The 22592-nt window shown below is 43.6% G+C and overlaps 1 protein-coding gene across 3 annotated transcripts in view; it reads right to left on the bottom strand.

The window, feature by feature from the left end:
• The window catches only part of cnot8 (CCR4-NOT transcription complex, subunit 8), an 82322-nt gene that overhangs the window by 43666 nt on the left and 16064 nt on the right, over positions 1-22592 (bottom strand). For 2 of the 3 annotated variants that reach the window (XM_083637332.1, XM_083637333.1), the window contains exons 2-6: positions 18059-18254; positions 9426-9619; positions 5175-5336; positions 4672-4816; positions 3497-3607 (exon numbers count right to left, since the gene is read on the bottom strand). In XM_083637332.1, coding sequence (XP_083493458.1) covers positions 3497-3607; positions 4672-4816; positions 5175-5336; positions 9426-9619; positions 18059-18175 — 729 coding nt within the window. In that variant the 5' untranslated portion in view covers positions 18176-18254. The remainder of the gene's footprint in view (positions 1-3496; positions 3608-4671; positions 4817-5174; positions 5337-9425; positions 9620-18058; positions 18255-22592) is intronic. The other variant, XM_083637334.1, reaches the window with a different exon arrangement.

Genomic DNA, 22592 nt, shown 5'->3' with positions numbered 1-22592 from the left:
CATCACTGACTCTGAAGCTAATTTTCTGATGTCTGGGTCTGTCTGGGTGAAGTGTATGCTGCTCTGCGTGCTCCCCCCCCCGCCCCCCCCTCAACTGCACACGCCTCCTGGGTGTGTCTGTTGGCTCTCAGTCTCTGCTGAGTTTGCTGCGCACACACAGTGAATGGTGCGCGACACCCAGCTTTTTGGTTCCGCGTGTGTTTGTCACGGGCTCGCATGCTTCCAGTTCGGAATAATAAGGCTGATTATGCGAATGTGCTGTTGCAGCGTACACGGAGGTGCGAGTTGTGACAGCGGATGCTGCTGCTCTGGGCACAGCTGGCGTTGTGCTCGTTGTGCTTCTGCACGTCGATGCATACGGACGGATGCGATGCGATTTCCTCCTTTTCCCCAGTGACTATTTCTGTGTGTTTGGCTCCTTTTTCTCTGATCAGGAGAGTGCTGTCGCCACCTAATGGGTTTGTAAAATAGGTTATCGACCTCCAATAGCTACAATATTGTTAGAGGCGACGTAAGAAGCTTAGATCGACACCCCCCCGTCAAAAAAACAATTTGGAGTTACTGACGCCATTTGGCGTCGCTGGCACTCTACGGTAAATTTCTAATGACGCCATATGGCGTCGCTGGCACTCAATGTGTTAAAACACAATAAAAAAAAAAAAAAAAAAAAAAAAAAACATTAAAACACCCGCGGCTTATAGTCCGGTGCGCTTATATATGTAAAAAACAGTCAACTTTGCAGGTGCGGCTTATACACCGGTGCGGCTTATAGTCCGGAATTTACGGGTATGTAAAAAACAGTCAACTTTGCAGGTGCGGCTTATACTCCGGTGCGGCTTATAGTCCGGAATTTACGGTATTTGAAAAAAGAAGATAAAGACGTTTTAAAATCTTAAAGTCCCTGGAAACCAAAATCCACAAAAACGTTCTAACTATGTTATTTAGGGTCTTATGTTAGTAATTTTGTGCCTCCGAAATTATTATACATTACTTTCAACCCAAAGCCTTAAAATCGCCACTTTTCTACAAGATTCTACAAAGTACTTCCTCATTGAAGACAGCAGTGCGCGAGGTGCTAAAACGCAGGAGCTTATGACGTCATAAGCTCTATATAACCTTTGTACACGCGCACAATCCGCACCCACCCTGCTTTTGTCCGTTCTTTGCCCCAGTGACAGCGCTCCCTCGCTGTCCGTCTCCCTCCCACTCTGTGTGCCGCCGTCCTCTCTCTCTCTCTCTCTCTCTCTCTCTCTCTCTCTCTGTCTCGGGACTAGTGAGAGAGAGCGAGAGACACGCAGGTTATTCTCTCTTTCTCACACACACACACACACACACTCGCGAGTGCTGTGTAACTCGATCTCTTTCTCCGTTTCCCTCCCCCCTCTGTCTCGCGCTCTCTCTCTCTCGGCAAACCTGCTGCAGAAAGGACACGCCCACACAGTCCGCGGGAGAAATACACTCTAAAAAATAATGATTTTCTCATGAGTTTTGCCAGACTGTCAAACCTAAATTTATATACTTTGCGACGTTCATCATCGTTCAAATTTGGCTGGTGGCTTATTAACATAGGGTCCTGTGATGTGATGAACTCAAAATGCTAAATAATAAAGAAATATTTCTGGTTTCCAGGGACTTTAAAGAATATAGGATAAACATTTTTGGAACTCGTTATGCCACGAGTGGAGAATACAACAATAACAGTAATGCAAGTGTAGTGACATTTTCTTCAGTCTTAAAGTTTACAAGCCGGGCCGTTTAGCCGATAGAGCGACCCTGCAAGTTTGGTGGGTTTTTACACGGCACCTCTGCTGCGGCTGGTGATATAAATCTTGGCGGTGGTCGAACGCATGATTTTCGGACCCTGCTTCTCGTCCTCCTGAGCCCCTTTTCCAGCGTACGTCAGTGAGATTCACTGATTCCTACAGCCTGAAATTCGCTTTTCTTAACAGTTCATTTACATTGACCGAATATGCTGAGATAAAAAAGTGTCTCTTGTCATGCCCACACAGCCCAGCCCCAGGCTCATAGACTGCGTCAAGTCAGCCAGAATGTAAGTAGGTCGTCTGCTTTAGCTCTTTCAAAAGAAAGTACTCATTGTAACGTTCACATTTTGAGTAATGCTTTACAGCTTCACTATTATGTAATCTTAACATCAGAACGAGTATTTTGATACAATGTTTGCTGCTTCATTTGTTGAAACACCTTTTTCTCCTCCGAAGTGCATCAGTGAGGCCATTTACTTGTTTAAATTACATTAGTTTGAAATTTTTACCCGGAAGTTTCCATTTTGTTTTGGCTGGCCTGACGTGTCTGGACCCCCGTGAGAGAAGAAGGGAAAAGGGAGGGGGAAGAGACAGCCCGCAGCGGTAGAGAAACGCGGGCTGAGAGTCCGATCTAAAAGTTTAAAAGGCGATGCTGCTACCCCCTGCTGCTTTCCTGGGTAACAAAAACACGTGTACTAGTGGGACTTTTGATGTAAAAAAGGTATAAGTGTGTGACCGTACCTTCTAAGAGAAGTGTGTGTGACTGTAACTAAGTCTGTGACCGTAGAGAAGTACCGTAAATTCCGGACTATAAGCCGCACCTTTTTTCCCGTTTTTTTGCCTTTTTTGGCCCCTGCGGCTTATATAACGGTGCGGCTTATCTATGGATTTTTTCAAAAAAAAAAAAAAAAAAAAATCTCTTTTTTAGCACTCTTTCTAACTATAAATCCACTTCTGTTTTAATTTCCTCTCTTGCCCTCTTTTCACCACACTGTATGACACTGTATGACACTGTATGACACTGTGTGCACTGTAAATAACAACACAGGTGGTGTTGTGTTATGTTGTTTTGTTGAAATGTTAATAAATGGGAGCATTACATATGGTAATTAAACATTAAAACACAAAAAAAAAAAAAAAAATACCATTAAAACACCCGCGGCTTATAGTCCGGTGCGGCTTATATAAGAAAAAAATAGTCAACTTTGCAGGTGCGGCTTATACACCGGTGCGGCTTATAGTCCGGAATTTACGGTAGGTTACTGTAACTAAGTCTGTGACCGTAGCGAAGTGTGTGTGACTGTAACTAAGTCTGTGACCGTAGAGAAGTGTGTGTGACTGTAACTAAGTCTGTGACCGTAGAGAAGTGTGTGTGACTGTAACTAAGTCTGATGACCGTAGAGAAGTGTGTGTGACTGTAACTAAGTCTGTGACCGTAGAGAAGTGTGTGACTGTAACTAAGTATGTGACCGTAGAGGTTTGTGTGACTGTAACTAAGTCTGTGACAGTAGAAAAGTATGTGACTGTAACTAAGTGTGTGACCGTAGAGAAGTGTGTGACTGTAACGAAGTCTGTGACCGTAGAGAAGTTTGTGTGACTGTAACTAAGTATGTGACCGTAGAGAAGTGTGTGACTGTAACAAAGTCTGTGACCGTAGAGAAGTTTGTGTGACTGTAACTAAGTGTGTGATCGTAGATACGTGTGTGTGTGACTGTAACTTAGTGTGACCGTACCTCTTTCATCCTGAAGAAAGCCATGCCAGTGAGCAGTGAGTCCGATCCGGCCTGATGCTGCCTCCCAATCCTCTTCAGCTCCAACTGGTCTGCCACTTCCTGTAGTCCGCCCTACACATACACATACACACACAAACAATCTCAAGCTTCATTTTGACATTGGCAACTGCATTTCCAGGTACACAAGCGCAGCCGCAGTGGTTCTCAAAGTGGGGTCTGGGGACCCCAGGGGTCTTTGAGAGGTTCCAGGGGATCCCCAGCAATGATTAATTTTCACTATAATCCCATCCAGAATTAACACAATGACAGAATGTATGACTGTTTTGTTCATGGGTTTGATACACTTTCTGTAATAAAATATCTAAAAGCAAAACTCTTATCAGAAGGGGGACACTGGAAAAAATCTTATCAAATGAGGTCTGTGTCGTGGTCTAATTTGTGAGTTTAGGGTCCTTGACGTGAAAAAGTTTGAGAAGCAGTGCACAAGCGGGTCTGAAATGAACATTTGCCAAATAATGCCAAAGGCTTACAGTCTTCGGTCTTTGGCCGTTCTCAACTGTTGTCTCTGCTGCCCACCGTACACACTCTCTGACTGAGTCAGTCAAAGCAAAGCAATGGCTTTGTATCAAACTGGCTCCTGATTAGGGGTGGGACAAAATATTGTGATACTTTCTCTGCGATACATTATCGATACACTGGTACCCGTATTGTGATACCATATTGCGATGCCAGATTTTAGTGAGGCATTATTTTGTATCCTTCCTTTAAACATTTTGACTTCACACATGGAGTCATGGACAAGTTGCAGTCAGTGGGCGTTAAAGAGGCAATATGCAGTCTACACTTTGTTGTATATTGGTTCATGTCAATTCTATGAATAAATACAATTCCTGCTTTTTATGGATATTCTTTCCTCTTCAGTTACATAAGTATTGTGATGTATTGCAGATTAAATGTCTTGCAATATGTCGATTATCGCAGATTCGTTGTATCGTGATACCATCGTTATCGAAAACCAAGTATCGCGATGGTATCGTATCATGAGTTACTCTGCGATTCCCACCCCTTCTCCTGATTGGCTGCCTGTTATTTGGGAAACTGCTGCTTCTTAAATTTCAATGGAAAGTGCCAAATGTGTGTTTCAGTCAGACTTGCAGGCTGCGACCGTTATTTACCTTTAGGTTCTTGCAGCTCTTCATTAAGTACTTGACATCGTAGATTGCAGGAAAGAAGAGGTTGAGGATCTGGAAGAAGTCGTGCTCCTCCTCGGGGAGCCGTGCATCCGTTAGGAGCTTCACCAGGTAGCCGAAGTCGTAGCCACTGCCGAGCACAGAAAGTGGATTTATTAGAGTTCTGTCTGCAGAAACACTACACTGACACACTGATGTCAGGCAGTTCCAACTAACACTTTTCTGTTCTGCAAATAATTTGATGTGAAAAATTTTATATCACCTCCTTAAATCAGAGATTACGTATTGATATCAATTCAGACGGAAAAAATAATAAAAATTACATTTCTATATATTGGTGTTTTTTGTTTTGTTTTTTACTAGATTTCTTGCTAGGGAGGCAAGAGTCTGAAACAGTATTAAAGACCTTTTAAAGCCTTAGATTGGCAACTTTGTAAAATTTTAAGATTCATAAAGCAGAGTCCTTTGAATTGGCATCAAAAACCAACCTGTGGAAGGAGAGCCACTTGACGTTTTCACACAGCACCAGGCCAGAGGTCATGAGCAGCTCAGCGAAGTAGAGCGTGTCAATTCCCTCTTCTTCGTGCTTTTTGAACTGCAGGCCGGAGTTCTGTAGCAGGTCGATGGAGTCCTGCGAGTACATGTCTTCTCTGCGGAGAAACACAAAGACAACTGCAGATTCAGATACAATTAGTGATGCACGATGTATCTGCAATCATATCGGTATCCGCCGATGTTCGTCATTTCTTAACTCATTCATGGCCAGTTTAGGACTGCCAATATTTAGCACAGGCCAAAGATTTTCATAATTGTTGGTCATCTTTCAAGACCCACAGTAAATTATCTATTAGCACCAAAGTGATTTGCAATACCTCAAAATGAAGATGTACGTCTCTGGGTTCACCAGGGGAAAAAAAGTGAGCTTTTAGCATGTTCTGTACTCTACTTATAGCCATTTATATACACCCTGTTTTCACCAAAAAGGTCTCTCGGAGAAGAGAAACAGCAGAAAAGGCAATTTTTGTAAAAGACACAATCTCAGGCAGAACTCGCTCTCAATTCTTTTATTTTGAACTGTATTGACATCAGACATGTAAATATTATTCATTATGACACAAATGACAAAAATATATATATATATATATATATATATATATATATATATATATATATATATATATATATATGAAGTGCTTTTTTTACATTCAACAATACAGTTTACTCAGTGTGAGTGAGTGTGCAGACAGACAGACAGACAGACAGACAGACAGACAGACAGACACAGACACAGACACAGACACAGACACACACACACACACACACACACACACACAGAGAGAGAGAGAGTTCTGTCCACAGCTGCTGCTGGATCGCACCTCCTTCCCCCGCAAATTAGCATAGGAGGGGAACACCAAACTGGTTTGAGATCAGCGTCTAGCCTCCTCTGCCTCGCATCGTTTTCCTCCTCTCGTTCGGGCTGGGACGAATGCTGCGACACAGGAACGGGTCGGGCTTGGCTTTGGGACCAGGCGCTGGAACCGGATCGATCATGTTCGTCACGGGTTTGACTACTGCGAACAACTCAATCCAGGTTCGCCCTGCAGCAAGGCGAGCAGTGCAGCGCGCCGAGGGGCGTTTCAATTGCGTTTCTCCTCCCTACAAGGAAGCGCGTTTCTCTGTTTTTCCTCCTGCTCATTTCAAAACAACAGCTGCGGTATGTGTTTGATCGCGTGTTGTCGGCTTGCCTTTGAGGCTAGGGACCTGATAACATGTCACAGGCTGGGGAAGTGTTTGAACTACGCGCTGCACTAATAAAAACAAAAACACGTCAAACACGTCATTGGCCCTCTGGGCTATTCCTGATAACACGTCAAAGACGTCTTTGGCCATGAATGAGTTAACATAATGGTATCGGTCCGATGTTGCAGTGACTATGTTTACATGCACACAATATTCCACTATTATTTGGAAAATGACAATATTCTGAATTTGATAAGGGTCATGTAAACAGCATATTCCGGTTGGATTTTCCAAATTTGACATTTTCCGATTAAGACGTGGGATATGCCGATATCATTCGGGTTTTAGGATTCTTTGATCATGTATACAGCGCATTTGGAATATGCATCTCAATTGAGGTTTTTACCGCAGTTTGTGACACACGGGCATCTTGTCTGTTTGCGGTCAGCTGTGTGCTTTGTATACAAACCAACTAGCCAGAGATGCCTACCCAAAAGAAAAGCCCACGGAAGGAGAAACACGCCTAACGTGGCCTGCTTTTAACCATTATGAAAGACTTGGATATCAACAGGTTTTTGTATATAGGATATGCGCAAATATCGCAATGCCAAACTTTTCAGCTGCAAGTCCATAACGCTGGTAAGAAATAGGTACAAAAGACAACTATAGCCAGCTGGCTCATTTAGCGTTTCATCTCGGGTGTTGTTTGTAAATGGTGTCGGTGTGTATAGGTTCATGCACCGTAACAGCCAGGGGACAGATTAAGAATATGGGTGAGTGAATGGATGAATGGAGCAAACGTAACGCACTTCTTCCTAGTTGACTCGAGGCAGCTGGATTTGCGAGACCATGATCATGCATCAGGTTAAGTTGCTCTGTTGATTATCAACAGAAAAAACTTTTTCTGAATGATGGCAAAAACCAGAATATTGTGTGTATGTAGATACAATGCCTGGCCCGTGACAGCTGGTGGGATTTTAGCACAAATATAGTGGAAGAGTTTCAAAGTGCGAGAGAAGGCAGGTCAATGAAGAAACAAACAAAAAGAAAAGAAAAACGCATCAAAAACTATTTTATTTTAGATGTAGGTTTCTGTATTTTGTATCTTTGTTCATTGTCGTTTTATGTGGTGTCCTGCTGTAAGGACTGGGCAATATCTCAACATTACATGATCTCAATAAACATAACATTACCGAGGTGCAAAATGGAAAAAAGATACTTTGGAAAATAATCAAAACCTGTGAAGATATCGATATTGTGAATAAAAAGATGGAGAAGCAGGGTGGGAATTTTCCAGAAGTGAAAGCTTATTTTGAGTGTAACTGGCAAGATCTACTCATACCGGGAAAAGATATATGATAAAGAGCCTTATCACTTCTACTCATGTGGTTTACATGATCCATTGTCCGTGTGGTCTTGCTTATGTCGGCAAGACCACACGCAAATTAAAACGCATAAGTGAACATAAGAGTACTATTCGGCGAAATGACAGGGACTACCCCGTAGCTGTCCATTTTAATGATATGAAGCATATTTCTTCCCTACGCTTCTGTGGCATTGAAAGGGTTGCCCCGCCACCTAGGTGCGGGGATCATGACCTTTTACTGAAAAGAATCCTTTTGGATTTTCAATTTACAAACCTTATCGCCAAAAGGCCTAAATTGAATGTCATGCTCTGATTTGTATAATTATTATTGTTTTCATATAGCCTACTTTGTCCTTTTCTATTTATTCCAGGGTCTGTTTTAGACCATCCCTCTTGTCTTGAGTGCTATTTGGGTGCATTGGCATGTCTCACCACACCCCCTTATAATTATGCAAGCACCTATAAAGCCCTTCTGACATGACATAGGTTATGATTACTTATATATTTTCTGTATTTCAGAGCCATTTACAGCTGTTACAGAACTCTTGTACCTATGCTGTATACCTTTGTATATTATGTTCTTTTTACCCTTTTTTCACTGGGAATTGTGTTTGAATATATTTTTGTCAATTTACTGTAATTGTAATTGTGTGACACCTGCAGTGTAGTGATTTGCTCTGATTTGCTCCATGCGTCTACTACATAATCGCCTTGCTCCCATTGGATGATTGTTCTTTTCCTGGTTCCTATTTAAACAGGTTCCAGTCTTTCATACCATATGCCAGATGAAGCTCGCTTGACCGAAACGTTGCATTTAATTAATAAAAGTCTTCTTTAAGTGAAGTCAGTGTGCGGGAGTCTTCCTCTTCAACTGATCCTGCTTCTCCGACGCACCTGACGACGTACACGGTTGTGCAGAGGTTTCCTCTCTTTGATAAGATCATCTACTCTACCAGTCACTTTAGCCGTTGACCATATTCTATTCTACTAAGGGTGCTTTCAAACTGGCGTCCAGGTACCCTTCCCGAGCACGCTTGTCCCCAAATTGACCCCAGTTTCGGAACATTTTGATGAGTGTGAACATTGCGTTCTGTTCCGTTCCGCGCCCGTGCGTGCAACAGGGAACCGTGACAGGATCCACTTGAAAAGGTGGTCTGGGGAGCGCTTTGGCGTGCCCGGGCACGGAACACTTGCAAGTGTGAAAGGCAACCGTTCCGAACCACAGACGACACATGGGCGAGGATAAACTCCAGGCATAGTTGATGAAGCAAGCGCACTCTGTTCCGTTTCCGAGCACGGAAGAAACATTGTAATGTGAAAGCCGACCAGCGGGGGAGAGGGGAGGGGGAGGGCAATCGTTCCTGGGTGCGGAACGGAACGGAACGAAAGCAATCATTCCCAGTGAGAAAGCAACCTATCTCTAAAAATCTGGTTGGCTGGTAAAATCGTAAACAGGCTGGTAAGATTATCTACTCTTCCAGCAAATGGGGCAAGTAAGAAACCACTATTCAGAGGTTCAGATCTAAAATGTCTAAGTTGGTCAATAAAATAGTGAAGATGGTTGGTGAATTTTGGGATATACTAGCCAAAAACAATGTGTTTTCTGCCCTCTGGAGAGCAAGGGACCACCTACGTGAGGTTGAACTTAAAATTGAACTGCCACGTCGTGGTGCCAGGTGGATAGTCTCCGTCCTCGTTCATAAACGTTAGCCCCAGCTGGATGATCTTCAGGAGGTCCACGTTACACCGCAGAAGCTGGTACTGGTAGTCTACTGTGCTGCGAAACTCGCCTATTGGTCGGACCACCACTCCGGGGAACTCTGTGTCCTGGTGGAAAATAAGACATTGTTAAAGCAGGGATGCAAAGTCATGGATAGTGAAAAAGGTGACAGATTCCAGGGCAGACAGAAAACCACTCAGAAATACTCCTATTTTGGGATGGAAAAGGTGACTAGTTTAAAGGAAAAATACACCCTTGGCTCCTCTTAAACTGTCAGATATCATCAATGTGTCATGTGCAATAACATTCCAGGAGGGCGCTACAATAACAGCTTATAGGTTATTTGTTACTGATTGGCTGTGAGGGGAAGTGCTCCATTCATGGGAAGGCTATGTTTACTGTTGCCTTGTTTGATTCTGTTTTGCCCCGGTGTGTGTAGCTCAACAGGTACAGTATGACACAACACTGTCAGGGTTCAAGGTGGAAGGTTTCATCTACACACTCCTGCTGAATGTTGGGAAAGAGTTTAGATGACATCATCCACCAAATGACTCTAACTGCCACAGGCTCTCTTCTTTTAGTCCCAGGTCCTTGCGTTATAAAGTTGTATGTGCACACTTCTACTCAATCATAACAAAAAGCTAGAACAGAGACAACTATTATAATCCATGGTTGTGTCTGTAATGCAAGGAAGCTTAAAGTCCCTGGAAACCAGAAATATTTCTTTATTATTTAGCATTTTGAGTTCATCACATCACAGGACCCTATGTAAATAAGCCACCAGCCAAATTTGAACGATGATGAACGTCGCAAAGTATATAAATTTAGGTTTGACAGTCATGGCAAAAGTCATGAGAATCAATTAGTTTTTAGAGTGTATTTTCTCCCGCGGGCTATGTGGGCGTGTCCCGTCTGCAGCAGGGAAATTTCTCTCTCCTCTCTCGGAGAGAGAGGGAGATAAGGAGAGAGAGAGAAGGAAAGAGACATACATGGGGTGAATGAGTGTGTGTGTGTGTGTGTGTGTGTGTGTGTTCGCGCGTTGCTCCGCTCATAGCGTACTGAGAGGAAGAGATCTCTGTTCTGCGAGTGCACAGCGCTACCGTGTGTGTGTGTGTGTGAGTAACCTCGCACACACTGCCTGCTCTCTCTCTCTCTCTCACTACTCCCGAGAGAGAGAGAGAGAGAGAGAGAGCGAGCAGGCAGATAGCGCTGACACACAGCACACAGAGTGGGAGGGAGACAGACAGACAGACTGAGCGAGCGCTGTGGGGGCAAAGAACGGACAAAAGGAGAAGGGCGGATTGCGCGCGTGTACAAAGGTTATATAGAGCTTATGACGTCATAAGATTCTGCATTTGGGCACCTCACGCACTGCTCGCTTCAATGAGGAAGTACCTTGTAGAATCTTTTAGAAAAGTGTCGATTTTAAGGCTTTGGGTTGAAAGTAATGTATAATAATTTCGGAGGCACACAATTACTAACATAAGACCCTAAATAACAAAGTTAGAACGTTTTTGTGGATTTTGGTTTCCAGGGACTTTAATATCACCTAGCTACCTAACTAGATACTTGATTAATTAGGTATCTCATTTAATATAGGTGATTGAATAATAAAAGATTGAAATAAGTTGTTTCAGATAGGCACGATAAAAAAAAAATATGTCCGATACCGATCTGATATCCACAACATTACATTACATTACGTCATTTGGCAGACGCTTTTATCCCAAGCCACTTACAATAACACATTTTTGTCAGCAATAGAGAAATCAACTATGCAACACAGTCTATGACAGCTACAACTTCTGAAGTAGTAGTGGTAATGTTTTTTTGTTTGTTTGTTTTTGAGAGAGAGAAAGATGTTAGTTCAAGAAGGGCCCAGATGGAGCCTGAAAATTTGTGTTTTTAGTCTTTGCCGAAAGTTCGGCAGTGATTCAGTTGTCCTGACCGAAGGTGGGAGCTTGTTCCACCATCGAGGTGCCAGGGACGAGAAGAGTCGCGAACGGGGATGAGCGATTTTTGAGCCCCCGTAGCGGGGGAGGGGTGAGGCATCCTGCACTGGTGGAGGAGCGGAGGGAGCGGTGAGAGGTTTGGAGCCTGACCATAGATTGTAGGTACAGGGGGGCTGTCTGGTGTACTGCCCTGTAGGCGAGAAGGCAGTGTCTTGAATTTGATGCGTGCCGGGATGGGAAGCCAGTGAAGGTGCCGGAAGAGGAGAGTGATATGAGAGAAATTGGGTTGGTTGAATACCAGACGGGCTGCAGCGTTCTGAATGAGCTGAGGCGGTCGGATGTCAGAGGCAGGAAGGCCGGCCAGAAGCATGTTGCAGTAGTACAGGCAGGAGATGATAAGTGACTGGACCAGGAGTTGTGTCACTTCCCTGGTGAGAAACGGATGGATTTTGCAGATGTTGTACAAGGAGAACCTGCAGGAGCGTGCTGTCGCAGTAATGTAGGCAGAGCAAGACAGCTGGTTCTCAAGGATCACCCCAAGGTTCTTAGCTGTTTGGGAGGGAAGCACAGTGGTATTGTAAATGGAGATGGAGAGGTCTGTGAGAGGGCAGTCTTTCCCTGGGAGGAAGAGTAGCTCTGTCTTACCAAGACTGAGCTTGAGGTGGTGGGCAGACATCCAGTCACCGATGTCTTTGAGGCATGCAGAGATGTGTGCCTCGATTTGGGTGTCTGAGAGGGGGGGGGGGGGGGTAAAGCTGAGTGTCATCGGTGTAGCCGTGATAAGAAAAGCCATGAGATGAGATCACATGGCCAAGGGATCTGATATAGAGAAGGAAAAGCAAGGTGCCCAGGACTGAGCCCTGGGGGACACCGGTGGTAAGAGGGCAGGATCTGGAGAGAGATCCTCTCCATAAGACCCGGTATGAGCAGTTAGAGAGATAGGAAGCAAACCAGGAGTGTGCAGATCCTGAGATGCCTAGGAGAGAAGGATTTGGTGGTTGACTGTGTCAAAAGCAGCGGATATGTAAAGGAGGACACAACTTTGAGTATCTGCCGATACCGATACCAATCCGATTCGATATATTTTCCTAGCTTATACAACTATGCTGTTATTCATAAACTTATCGGGATGCACTTTGCTTAACCCAGCAATCTAAACATCATGTCCAAACTGTGGAACAAATATTTCACTCCCTAAAGGAAATAGGCTATATAGTCCATGGGCCAATGCTGACATTTTCACATATCGGTACCACCCAAGGTGACTGCACAATTTTGCATTTTTGCATTTTTGTCTTCCTACATGTCTCTAGTTTATATTTTGGTATGATAACCCTGCCAATCTGGTAGCTTATTGATAGTTATCACTCTATATCACTGTCACTAGCCTACACTTCACTTACTGTAATGCAGCCTTTAAAACCAGAAAAATACAACATTTATGCCGTATCACCATATTACCATATCCTCTAATATCGAGTGCCAGAATCAACCTCCCAATGATGCAATTTGCAGAAAAACATCATTATTATATTTAATTGATTATCAATCACTGCTTTCAACTTATTTCTGATGTAAATGCGTCTTGTCAAGTTAAATGAGCCTGAGGTCAGTTGTTTATGAATTTTAATCACTCACTTTCACTCTTTTGCAGGAATTCAGGTTGCTTAAAATGCTTTGTGCTTGACTCTAAATCCAGATCTAGATCTAGATCCACTTTCACTTGACCAACCTGTTCCTGCCTGCTTTTGAGCACTGACCAACTGTAGCCTATTATAACAATGAATAGCCTACTTGCTATGCTGATATCGCTTATTGATGATGCACAGCCATCATGTAATTTACTACATACTACAATACTACAATAATCAGTGTTATCAAAGCTTATATACCGTGATCTGAGGTCCCCTATACTTAAGTTTATGTGATTTCTTTGATATTTTCGCAACCAGATCACTTATTAAACGGCGTCATGAATAACGTTACTTGGCAGAGGAGCGCATTTCCGTGTCAAACTAGTGAAAAAAAGTTTGCTTGTCACAAAATAACACTCATTTGACGAGTTATTTCAGGGAATGTAATTATGTTATTGATCACGCTAACCTGTTGCACTTTGAACAAGGTGGGGCGTTTGGCCAAGCTGGACGTGTCGGCCCCGTTCGCCTGCACATTTCTAAACATCGTTTACAGATGGGCTAAGGCCTTGGCCACACTGATCCGTCAGAAAATGGACAGAACAGATAGACGGATAGATTTATGTCCGTTGCATGTACAAGTAACCTACTTGTACAGCAGGTGGCGGTAAGCACGAAGGTGTCAGCGACCCGCCTATAAACCGAGAGAAGAAAGCTGGCGTCAGCTAGCTGTTAGCTCTGTACGCTACGTTACTTATGTGGCAATAAAATGCCACCAAATGACCAGATTAGATGGTGAAATCAGACGGTGACACTGACTATCACGTTGTACAACAGCGGGATGGTGTACACAGCATTACTTATAGCCTCCTTCACTGCCTCGGCCGCCATCTTCTTTGAAAAGTTGAAACAAATCTCGGAACGCCTCCTCTCGAGACCTCGACTCTGATTGGCTAAACGGACAGTGACTATCCGACCATCCGATACGTCCATCCAGAAAAAGTTCATCCCTCTTCAACTTTCTGTCCATCAAAACGTATGCAAATCTTCTGGATACGTACGCTTCTGAGTGCTCCACGGACAGTCGGACAGCTGTCATTGAAAATGAATGGAAGTGAACAGAGAAATGAACGCACACGGACAGACACCACGGATCAGTGTGGCCAAGGCCTAAGTTGTGTCCGTGCGTGGGCTTCCCTTGTCAGCAACGTAATGTATGCCAAAATAATTCCATAATTCGATCTCTGTGCATGTACAGTCCAAGACAAGACCGCGTGTGGTGTGTCAAGACTCAGAGCAGCAATGTTTGTTGTGCTGAGCTCGCTAGCTACAGCACTGAGTGAGAGAGGAGGGGGAACGCCCACGGCTGGGAGTCAGAGCACTCGGCACTGCCAGCCAATATCATTCATTGCCAGCTGCGCACACACACACAGTACCCCGCAGCGCTGTCACATACATGTAACGTTTTTTTTTTAAGCACACAAATTATTTTAAACTCAGTGTAAATGAACGTCATGAAAATATTTATTAAACTAATTTCCATGACTTTTCCAAAACTTTTGGGGATTTTATTTTTTTCCAAAACTTTTCCATGACCTGGAAATTGATTTAAAATTTCCATGATTTTCCAGGTTTTTCCATGACTGTACGAACCCTGTAGGGTTTATTTATTTATTTTATTTGTTTATTTGGACGGGACAGTGCAAAATTAATGAACACAGAAACCACAGAACAGATAGTAAAACCTGGAACATAGTAAAAGTGTAAAAATTGCCGGATTTAGCACGAGGCTAATTTCCATCCGTTGTCCCCATAAAACATAAAACACAAAAAACATAGAGCATAAAACGTAGAACATAATAAAAACATACATAGAACATAGGTAGCAGCAGTACACTCTAAAACTACGTAAAACATGAGTAGCAACAATACACTCTAAAATACATTTTAGCAGCAATTACTCTTAGAAAAATAAAAATACATAATAATAATACACACAAAAAAAGAGAAGAAAAACATACTACCTGTGGACACATGACTGGTTTGTTTCCAGCCATTTTTTAAGTCTACCTTTAAAAGCGGCAAGGGTGGGGCTGTCCCTTATGGAGACGGGGAGACTATTCCATATTTGGCTGCCTTTTATCGATAGGACATTTTGACCAAACGTGGTCATTCTACGATGGACCTTGCAATCACCTCTGGTGTCTGATCTAGTGCCGAGTCCAGTGATTCTATTTTTTTGGATGAATTCCTGTAACGGAGGGGGAGCTAGTCCATGTAGGCATTTGAAGAAGAAACAGGCACTCTTTAAGACCTTGAGATTTTCAAAGCTCAGGAAGAGATGTTGTTCCAGAATGTTACAGTGGTGGTATGACAAAGGTTTTCTAGCAAATGCCTTGATGGCTCTGTAATAGAGCTGTTCAATAGGTTTTATGACAGTGGCACCTGCAAACGACCAGTTTGTGAAGCAGTATTCAATGTGAGAGAAAATCATGCAGTGAAGATATGTTTTAGCTGCATCAACTGTTAAGAAAGGCCGGATTTGTCTAAAATTAACTAAGTTAAAATTAATTGTGCTTTTCATTTTTTTGATGTGTTTCTTAATACTATCTATCAAAAGTGACTTTCCTGACACCGTACAAACAACTGACCGCACTGAAATGAAGTAATGGTTTTACGCTATTGACAATTCTAAAATAAAAGTGAAAAGAAAGTGATGATGTTTGTTATTTAGTGAATGGGTGTTAACTTTTTTTTTCTTGCGGAGAGGTTTGTGGGCGGCGCCATTGGCGGAAGTTTTGGGGATAGCTTCGTTCTCCTTCGTCGATTGGAAAGGTCGCAAGGTATTATGGGATATCCTAACTAGAGATGCACCGATTGATCGGCATGTGACCGGAAATAGACGATTTTCAGCTGATCGGCCATGACCGGTGACCTGCGACGGTCAGCAGTAGCGTCGCGAGGGGTGTGCGAAATGTGCCACCGCACAGGGCCTCGCACCTGGTTCTGTTGGATTGTATTACGCATGGATTGTATTACGCACGGACTCCAACTCCGACGGAGCGCATCTCTCTCTCCCTTTCTGTCTCTCTCTCACACACACACACCCTCCCTCTCTGCATGCGCTCCCGCCTCCCGGGGTGCGCTCACATTCAGTAAAACAAGTTTGGTGATTCTATTCATGTGCATGTGCCTGCTGATGTACGGACGACGTTTCAGAGTGAAGTTCAGCGTGGGCGGGGAGCGTGCACGCAATCTGCGGAGGTCTGCCTCGCAGTACCTCGCTCAACCATGTCTCTGCTTTTTTCTGTGCGCTCTGCAGCTGTGGCTGAGAGACTGTGCATGATGGTGTATTATTTCGACCGCGAGCATGACGCACTGATAAAAACATCGCCAACTATGTATTTTGGAACACCGAAAGCGCACCGCATGTCAGCCTGCACGTGAAAGAGAGAGGGGGAAATATTGATGGTGAGATCTAGCCTAGATCAAGATCTAAAGCTATGACAGTTTATTTGCTGTGAAGGCAATCCATCATTTCAGATACTGTAACTAGCCTGTTGTCTTTGGTGCGCACCTAATAAACGATGTGTTCACTGTGTCCACTGGCGTGTAGGATTAGACTTGCTATGTGCGTGCACGTGATTAATGCGTGTGCCTGTTAATAATGCCTGTTAATGAGCAGGGCCTCGCACGTGAGGTTCGCACAGGGCCTCCCACCCCCCTTGCGATGGGCCTGCCGGTCAGTCTACATAATGTGATTCTGTGTGCCGGTCGGCTCCCCCCCCTTTTTTCACGTGACGTGCGCGTCACTCAAAGGCCACACGCGCGTGGTTTACCGACGGCTCCTGAAGGCGTCATGTGCAGGACTGAGAGGATGCACCTGCAAGTGTTTGTCTGCTCTCAACTCCGTGAATCTCGCTTTAATCTTCATAACAGCGGGTGGCGGCTCATTACCCGCTGTACACAACATGCACTAGTTCTGCAGAAGCACTCGCGGGTCTCTCCTCCTTTTACAGACTCTCTCACTAATCTCACCGCTGTTTACATGCTTTTCAGACTAGAACTAGCTAACACGCTAGTTATACTTAGCTTAGCTGTTAGCTATAGCTCTCTCCCTCTCAGTAAGATGTTCATGTTCGTTACGCCCCTAACATTCATGTATATTTGCTGAGGGGGAGAAATCTCCCGCTAGTGTTGATGTCCAGTGTGATGGCAGAGACACTGGGAAATGTGCGTTTGTTGCGTCGCGTGTAACGTTAATTAGACGAGGAATCCTGTGGCAGAGACACTGGGAAATGTGCGTTTGTTGCGTCGCGTGTAACGTTAATTAGACAAGGAATCCCGTTAATCACCTGTCCAAGTCAGTACTCCTTAAACACACCGCACGTGCAGCATGCATCAAGTAGGTTCCGACTGGTAATTAGTAACATCGGTCTGATTGTAACAGCAATAAAATATCACATATATGTCACTCACAACAAGTATTAAAACATATTTATTTGGTGTATATTTTGCTGTTTGTTGCTGTACATATTTTTTTGCATGTTAAAACGTGGTTGCCCCTGGGGCAACCAAAGGCCAAGAAATGGTTGCCCAATTTTTTTTTGGGTTGCCCGGGGCAACCGGGCAGCCGTTAATGTCGAGCCCTGACCTAAATTATGTGCTGGTGCACCTAAATTAAAAAGTAGGTGCACCGGTACACCTAGTGTAAAAAGTTAGTCTGGAGCCCTGATTGGCAAAAAACACGTACCTAGAAAGGTTGCAAATTCAGTGAACTTATGTATCAAACTGGTTTCAGACAGCCTAATTACAACGTCCTACCTAGAAATGCCACCTATATAGCTCGTTCACTTGAGAATCGGACAGGGCCCATAATTCTGCTGCTAGCAGATGGGACGCCATTCCCTCTTGGTATGACCAACATCATCCGACTCCTCCCCAAAAGACCGTCTCTTACCATGGCAATGTAATTGTAGCTTTGAATAATCTGCCGGATCTTCCTCATTTCCTCCTCTACGTTGCTCGCCCATACTTCACAGATTATCTGACTGGAATCTGCAAGTGCGGCTGGCATTTTGGCAGATTAGGAAAAAGGACTGAAAACCCCAATGATCCTAAGGCGCTCTTGATGGGGGCAGTTTGATGAAGAAAGTCTGGAGGAGATGAATGAAAAGTGAAAACATGAGACAGGGTTTAAAGAATACATTCAGACCTCACCACACTTACCAGGATTATTGGTTAGACATGGATGCAAAACATGAGGCACAACTGAGTGTAGGGCTGGGCGATATGACGATATATTTCGTGTGGACGATAGAAAATGTATTTCGTCTCATATGATGCTCTATCGTTTATATCGTTGTGTTGCAAATCACACTCTTTATGGCAATATTGTCCGTCATTTGGATGACGCCATGCTTTCTTCATTCAGTTTTCTTTTTTACTCACGTCCACAGTCCACACACGCACCAGACTCTGTGTCAACAAGCCCCTTGCGTCCCTTTATAAGTGGCACAAATCAGCTGGTGAGTAGGCTAAAGAGCAAGGAGATGTTACCTCCACTCCGTCCGCCTAGCCTACGCAGTAGTGATGCGCGGGTCATCCAGAACCCGCCGGTGCCGCGGGCTGGGCCGCCCCGCAAGCGGGCTGGGTTGGCAAATTATGAAAATATCGCGGGTGCGGGCGGGGCAGGCTCAGAACGTGACAAAGCAACATTATTAAATAATTTAGAGCAGTGAAACACGCAGAGTAATTAACCATAAAGACGTTAACTCTCTCTCACACGTATACACACAATCAAACAGACTCCTGCTGCACTCTCTAATAGCCTACATGGAGTAAAGAAACGCTTCAATGAGGTAGCCTATGTGGTCTCAAAACAAACATTTTGGAAGGATTATTCGCTGTAATTATTATTTGAAGTGTCCATATAATGCCACCGCAGATTTTCTGTTGTGGACTCGACTGTGATCTATTTGTCAACTTTACTGCAACATGAGTAGGCTGTGAACAATTGAGTGCGCATGAGGTAGGCTAATTAAAAGAAATCAGACAGCGAGTCTAGCCGTATCTGCAAGCCGTGTGCGCACCTGCTGCACTACTACGTTTTAGAGCTGTCACGATTCCTCGAGTACCTCGAATAACTCGAATAATTAAAATGATCGAGGCCAAAATGATTCGCCTCGACACGGCATTTAGAGACTGTGTTTCTCACGGACGCTTACTGGTGTGGCACAGCGCTCTTCCGGTGTAAACACGTGAGGACACATGATCGCAGACAGACCAGAGAGCAGCTATAGCGAGCGGACCCCGCAAAATGGAACGAGGCGGCGGAGAAAGCAGACAGGAGGAGCCGGGAAGGGAAGAACCAGGGCCGAAAAAGCGACCGAAACTGTCTAAAGTGTGGGATCATTTCACGCTGAAAAAGGACACAAACTCAGTGGTGTGCAAGTACTGTAACGATACTTGCATATCACAACAGTACCTCGTCAATGCTTCAGCACCTGAACCGTAAACATCCAGTCTACGCATCCACCAGCGCATCTACGTCGAGCGGAGCAAGGTAACATAACGTTAACTATACACAACGCTAATGTAAATGTATGCTAATGATTGCTACTTGATATTAAGACTAGTAGTAGTTGTGCTGCTGGCTTGCCACGTTGCCAATATGACTATTAGTAACTGCATTCACGCTGCATTTTTGTGATGTGGCTTGCCGTTTTCTGTGAGAAATACAAAGCTCAACCTAACATTAACGTTAGCGGCTAATTTAACAGCGTTGTGTGTGTGTGTGTGTGTGTGTGTGTGTGTGTGTGTGTGTGTGTGTGTGTGATTACACCAGCCTGTTGGTGTGTGAGAGAGAGTGAGTGTGTGTGAGAGAGAAAGAGTGTGTGTGTGGAGAATGTACATTTACACACCCTAGACCGGTCGACTCTTCTCATGATGATTGCAAACAACTATTTAATTGGTGCATTTTAGGCTCCAATTATTACACCACCTGACCTGTTATCTTGCTATTCTGATATTTGTGTCAATAATAGGCAAACAGGTCTAGGGTGTGTAAATGTGCATTCTCCAGTTTTGTTATGAACTTACCTAATAAATATCAATATTAATTATTATTTCAGCTCTTTTTCAGCGGATCACAGCGTACTATGGACAGCTTTGTAAGGACGGGTGAAAAAGATGAATGGTGCCACTGCCAGTTCTATGCAATTTAAAAATAAAAATGTTGTTTTTTCTAAGAAAGAAACTAATGTAGTTGTTTATTTGAAGAGATTTATCTTATTTTTTGGTGTATATTTACGATAAGCCTTTGAAAACACAAAAAAGGGTTCTTATCCGATTACTCGATTAATCGATGGATTATTCGGTAGAATACTCGATTACTAAAAGAATCGATAGTTGCAGCACTACTACGTTTAGTAGCCTACTACTGCAACATGGCCAATTGAGAGCGCATGAGGTAATTAAAATAAATGGGGAAGAAAGAACTGTTTCTGTAGCCTGCCTAGTGCCTACCTCTACCTGCTACCTCCATTTGAAACACTGCGGTCACGCCATCCGCACTTTGGGGAAGCGTAGTCGGTCGCGCTATCTGAAGACCATGGATTAATTGAAGAAAGACCGACATGAAAGCAGCAGCGCAACTCATCCAGAGCAGGCCTAGGCTACAACTGTTGTCGCGCACGGCAGCATGTGAGTGTCTGTGTGTGTGTGTGAGAGAGAGAGGGGGGAGAGAGACATAGTTATTAGCTACTTTGCACACCTTGGAAGCTCCGCTGTGCTCCTCCTGAGTCCGGAGACATATTACATTAAATTGGCCGTTGCGGGCTGCTGGGTTCGGAATTTTCAGATATTTTAACGGGCTGGGCGGGGCGGGCTGGCTCCAATGACGGGTTGGGTTGGGGCGGGCCTTAAAAAACCCTGACGCGCGCATCACTACTACCCAGGCATTTGCGCTGTGTTAAGTCCGCGTTTGATCCATATTTGCGTGTGTCCTCCTAACGTTAAACCTGGCAAAACATCTCCTCCCATCGTCTCATCATCCCAAGGAAATCCCTTGAGGGCCGACAACAAAACGTCTATCGTTAGCTTTAGCTTTCCCTGGGTGAGTTGTGTTGGTTGGATAACCGTGAAATCCCAGAGTGGAGTACTTTTGTTGAGTGTATTAGATCTTTCAACAGTAACTACAACTTCTTCAACGATAAATAAACAAATTGAAACGATTATAAAATAATGAATGGTCTTTACTGAACGCTCTCAGTCATTACAGCATAGTAACAGGCTTGCTGTCTAATCTTAACGTTGTTCTTCTTCTACCATTTTATTCTTCTTCTACTGAACATGTAGGTATTTTGACGCTGACTAAAGAAATACTGCCGCCTAGTGGCCGCTTTTAGATATGATTCCAAATGAGTGCTTAAATCAAACACATCAATAGCAAATGCTAGTGTCCTCTTTGAAAATCGAACTGGTGGTGTGGTTCAGTTTGTGTTTCATTCTACTGCCCTGCAACTAATTATTATTATTTGTGTTGTAAAGAATAGCCATGCTTATCTGTATTCTGAATGCATGTATCCTTTGTGAGGTTTGACAACATTTTAACTGGTTTAACTGCTACATAAATAAATGGCCATGTGGTCATTTTATATAAACTATAAATTATAATAATATATATAATAATAATATAATAATATAATATAATAAATCGTGATATATATCGGTATCGGGATTTGAAATGACCTATATCGGGATATGAGATTTTGGTCATATCGCCCAGCCCTAACTGAGTGTACAACCATTGTATTTTCATACAAAAAATAAAATAAAAACAAGGAAGATTGCTCACTAGCTCCCTGGTTACCACAAGACCAATAGACCCTTTTACAGTTTGTAAACAGCATGACGTATTTCGTGGGCGGAGCCGAATTCGTTGCAGAAAGTTATTAACTTTACAACTAAATATAGAAGATCCCGACGCCTCCTCCTCCACGTATTTTAAAGCTTCGCCAGCAACAGACAGGTTACCTTACACAAATAAGCTAATTATTTCAATGGGGTGAGGTTTCTTGACCCGTACTCACTGTCAGGATGGGTCTAGGAGCCAATGCATCGCCAAAGTTGCAGTGCCGCACATCGTCGTATTCCTAGTGGGAATGTCCAGCGTCTATATCAGGGATTCCGCTAGCATTTTTTCTGGCCGGCCAATTAAGCCGGCGACTAGGGCTGCAACTAACGATTATTTTGATAATCGATTAATCGGTCGATTATTTGTTCGATTAATCGATTAATCGGATTAAAAAATGCACTGATATTGTTTCCATCCGTTTATTGAAAAACAACTTTTGTTTTTGTTAACACTCACCGGGCTTTGCTACATCAAATAGCTTTGACAGGGCATGAACGAATACAAAATACATACAAATGTATGGTGTAAGTGCAAAAGATATCTTCATATCTTCTTAAATAAAGTGCTTTAACGCAGT

Source organism: Poromitra crassiceps (assembly GCF_964638095.1).
Source record: "Poromitra crassiceps genome assembly, chromosome: 1".
Classification (NCBI taxonomy): Eukaryota; Metazoa; Chordata; class Actinopteri; order Beryciformes; family Melamphaidae; genus Poromitra; species Poromitra crassiceps.
Note: the sequence above shows the minus strand (reverse complement) of the source record. Positions and strands in the feature narration are given on the sequence as shown.